The sequence below is a fragment of the Beta vulgaris genome, chromosome 9 (assembly GCF_026745355.1).
Source record: "Beta vulgaris subsp. vulgaris cultivar EL10 chromosome 9, EL10.2, whole genome shotgun sequence".
In the NCBI taxonomy this organism is placed as follows: Eukaryota; Viridiplantae; Streptophyta; class Magnoliopsida; order Caryophyllales; family Amaranthaceae; genus Beta; species Beta vulgaris.
The window spans coordinates 49,895,338-49,899,646 of NC_079210.1; the positions used below are offsets into that span (position 1 = coordinate 49,895,338).

The following is a 4,309-nucleotide window of genomic DNA, read 5'->3' on the forward strand; positions in this document are numbered from 1 at the left end:
TATGAAGATAGCATCACATAAAAGTTAAATGAGTTTAACCTGTTGCATTTTACAATGTGAAGTAGTAGTTTTTCAATCCTTCCGAAATTAAAGTTAACAATAAGAAATCGGGCCTTACAAAAAATCGGATCGATCCTATTACCTATGCTTCTAAATATATAATCAGCAATAACATGACAACCCAAAATATTTTACTTTAACCTCTACTTGTATAATTTAGCATGGCTTACAAAAAATCAAAAACATACCAAAACTATATACAATTTGCATACTACATTAAAACCATGCCTTAGCTACTACTTCGACTTATGTTATTTTTTCAATCATTGATCTGGAAGCAACAAACCTTGAACATAAACATATTTGTAGTCGTCTGGAAGGCTGAAGAAGAAATCAACTTCTAGAGGATTGAGAGCAATCTTCTTTGAGACCAAAATAACACCAGTAGGAGTTAATCCTTCCATTTTCATAACCTCATTTGTCACTTTCATCCTTCTTTCAGCAGAATCTGACTCGTGTTGAAAACAATTAGCTAACCCTCCTATATGCTCACTTGCCGCCTCCATCACATCAATAATTTTTTCAAGTTTAGTGGAAAATTCTTTAAAGACTTAAATATTTTCAGTCCTTGCCTTTTTTGTCCTTCTAGTTGAAGGTGTTGTTGAAGGTGGAGGTCCCATTGGGCTATTTTGAGATGAAGGACTGATCTCCTCTACACTATACTGAGGGACTTCTTGTCCTTCATCCTCCCTTTCTTCTTCATCCATCTCTTCAAGAACATCATGTACATTTCCAGATTCATTTCCAACAGTCTTATCTTTGCCGAATATCTTGCCCAACTCGTCAAAAAAAGGGAAAGGTTTGTTTCTCAACCCAATGGCATTTTGGTGACTCTGCCATAACACCATAACAACAAGAACGTACATCAATCAATGTTTTTTTATTGTAATAAACAATAATCAACAAGTAATGACTTTAAACTTACACCTATGGCTTTCTTCATATATGTTGCTAAACTTGTTTCGGAGCCACAACAAAAAAAACTACTTCTATATTATCTCTAAGACTCTAACTAACATTTCAATAAGATATGTCTACTGGAAGAAAGTAAACTTCATCACTAGTTTCAATGTTAGACTGCACTATTAAAAGTATTGATAATGTATCAAACCTTAGAAATTGCAATAGTTTTTAGAACTGACATGTAAACTATAAAGAAAACAAAAAGTAGGAAAAAACATATATAATTTTTGAACATTACCTTAATCCATTTGTTCCAAACCGTTTGTGGACATGTAACAAACTTCCCCTCGTCATTCCATCCAAATCCACTTGCACTCGCGCTTAGCATTTCTGAAATAGCATCATATTGTTTTCTGAGGAGCTTTACTCGAGACTCAATATGGGGCTTAGCTTTTTTTTCACACTCGGGCATCTTTTGTTTCATTAGAGTTTCCAACTTAGCATAAGCCCCATTTTCTAATTGACCATTGTCCGCTTTCCAACCACCAAGATCAACAAGATCATTCATGGCACAAATGAGAGCCCGATCCTCAGAAACTAACCATCTCATGCAGATTCTACCTTGACTCATCTCTACAACACAAAAAAAATATGATATAGAAGACATAGGTATGCAGCTATATAACAATAACTTTAAGTTCAAAAAAAAATAAGCACACAACCTTTAAGTATATAGACACTTTGAAATGCATTGTAAGATGCCAAATTCATTGAAATATGAAGTAGATATTGCACTAAATATCCAAAAGTACAACACACGTAACATACATTGTAGATGAATTTTGATTGACAATTCTCGTTACAAGTTACAACTAAGCAATCCCCTCATTTTTTAGGTTCAACCAAACAATGCCTTATAATAAGAAATGCTTCACGATCAACTCAGGTATACCAACTTGTAAACTGCCCGGAAAATTTCATGCTATTCATTTGCAGGATTAATTCAGTTGTCCAATTGTACACCAAAAACTCTAGATAGCCAATGAGCAAATAGCCTGATGAATAAATGCATAGATAACTACGTCCATAACAGTGAGACTACTACTCCATCAACAGAGAGTATAGTCAGGACTCCGGAGAAAAAAAAAAAACATTTTCCTAAGTTTCAATTGTATAGGATAGTAAATAGTTTACCATAAGAATGGTGAACATTTCCTTATGAAAGGAAGAAATGCCATATTTCCCTCCATTGTCGTCACCTTCCTCTTTATTTTACCCCATCCATCCTCTTCCAGCATTTTCAATTCTCCTTCCTCCATGACTAATTCTAATGAGCAATCAAATGAAGTACATATTTTTCTCTTGAAAAATGTTTTTACACGGAAATTCATTTACCATTCAAATGTTGTCTGCCAAACCAAAGAGAGCCTTGGACTTTTCAAAGACAGAATCTATCATTAACCGAAACCCAAGTCATTTTTGAGGCAGTAGAAAATAGAAATATCCATTTATTCATTCACAGGAAATAAGAGAAAAACAAGTTTGCTAAAGACCACAGCCTGAGTCTACGCCATAGTTATATCCTAAACATCCCATTTCAAGAAGAGGGCTGCAAACTCGAGACATCAAACAGATAAAATGTGTTGGCTACCTTCAATGTCCATAAAAGAACTTCACTCCTTGCGTTTCATACTTTCATACTCTAAAACACATGATACTTGCATTTCATACTTGATCATACTCTAAAACACATGATACTTGCATTTCATACTTGATCATACTCTAAAACACATGATACTTGCATTTCATATTTGATCATACTCTAAAACACATGATACTTGTATTTCATACTTTCATACTCTAAAACACATGATACTTGCATTTCATTCTTTCATACTCTAAAACACATGATACTTGCACTTCATACTTTCATACTCTAAAACACATGATAGGCCCGTACAAAGAACTAAATGTTACGCCAAAATGAGCTAACTTATGGTCAACCTACTTCGCAAACACCTACCCCAAGATGATCATAAGTATATGATCTCCAATGAAATCTCAAGGCTTAAGCACATCTCACAAATTCCTCAAATACAAAAACTAAAGAATCAATGCTTACCAAATCTTATCTCATATGAATGCCAAAATTAACCCCTTAGTTTGTCAATTGTACTGATCAAAACCCTGATACCATAAATATCAAAATAAGAACTACTAAGCTAACAAGATACATAACACCAAAGCATTCAACTCAAAAATATTCACAGTAAAAGAAACTCACTAGGAGCATTATTAGACTCATTTTTATGTTGAAGATGCGTCGTACCCAACTCCATCTCATCCTCCTGCTCCTCGGCCTTGCCACCGCCTTCTTTCCCTCTTTTCCCCTCCTTCTCCGGCAAATTCTCAACCGATCCTCCAATCACCATATGACCACCACCAACAAAAACACCACCACCACGACGTTGTTGTTGTTCCTCCATTGTCTTGCGCAATTTAAGATTCTGCCTGTAAGTATTCAACGACATCTGCTCATTCACACTCTTTCCTTTCTCACCTACTCTCGCATTCAAATTGCGCAAGCTATCTCTGATTTTATCAAACGGCATAACCAGATTCTGCCCGACAATGTTAGGGTTAGGGTTAGGGTTTCCGACATTTCGCTGAAAAGTAGGACGAGATTCCGGCGTAGAAACCGACGATCGACGGCGAAACTCCGATAAATTCTTCCGGATTTCATCTATTGACTCGAGTTTCGAGGGAGTAGAAGAACCTTGTGGAGTGAAAACGTTGTTGAAATTCGGCGATTGTTTTTGTTTTAACTCGGATTTAATTTCGGTAAAGTAAGATGAGAAAGGGTATGGTTTTTCGCCATTGTTGTTGTTGTTGTTCTTGTTAGAAGAAGAAGAGGAAAAGAGGAGAGAGAAAGTGAGGTTGGAGGAGGTTTATGATGTGAGATTTTAGGCGGAGAGTTATTGACGCCATTGATGATTTCTGTAGTAAATGAAGTTTATTACTTTTTAAGATTTTAAGGGTTTTTATTGGGGATTTTGAGTATTGGATTCTAAAAATGGGAAGCCATTGAAGTAGCAGGAAAAAGCCCTTCAAGTTGTCTTTTTTAGTTTTTGTTTGTTTTGTTTGAGAAGAGAATAGATGAGATGAAGCTGTTTTTCTTTAAGGTGAGCCTGGGTTTGTTGGGTCATTTAACTCATTTTGAGCCCATAAATGTTGAAATGGGTAGCTTCAATCTACTTCATATGGAAAAAAAAATACAACCCTATCTAGCGCAAATAAGACTAATAAGTGCATGTAGAGCATGGTGAACCATTTTTTAAATTACGTT

The 4,309-nt window shown here is 35.4% G+C and overlaps 1 protein-coding gene across 1 annotated transcript; it reads right to left on the reverse strand.

The window, feature by feature from the left end:
- Nucleotides 1-3,913, reverse strand: LOC109133530 (hypothetical protein). The gene is made up of 3 exons (XM_019252048.3): nucleotides 3,248-3,913; nucleotides 1,262-1,596; nucleotides 1-893 (listed from the first exon to the last, which is right to left on the reverse strand). The coding sequence occupies exons 1-3, from the start codon at nucleotides 3,573-3,575 to the stop codon at nucleotides 612-614; spliced, it is 945 nt and encodes a 314-aa protein (XP_019107593.2). The 5' UTR covers nucleotides 3,576-3,913; the 3' UTR covers nucleotides 1-611.
- Nucleotides 3,914-4,309: the final 396 nt, after the last annotated feature.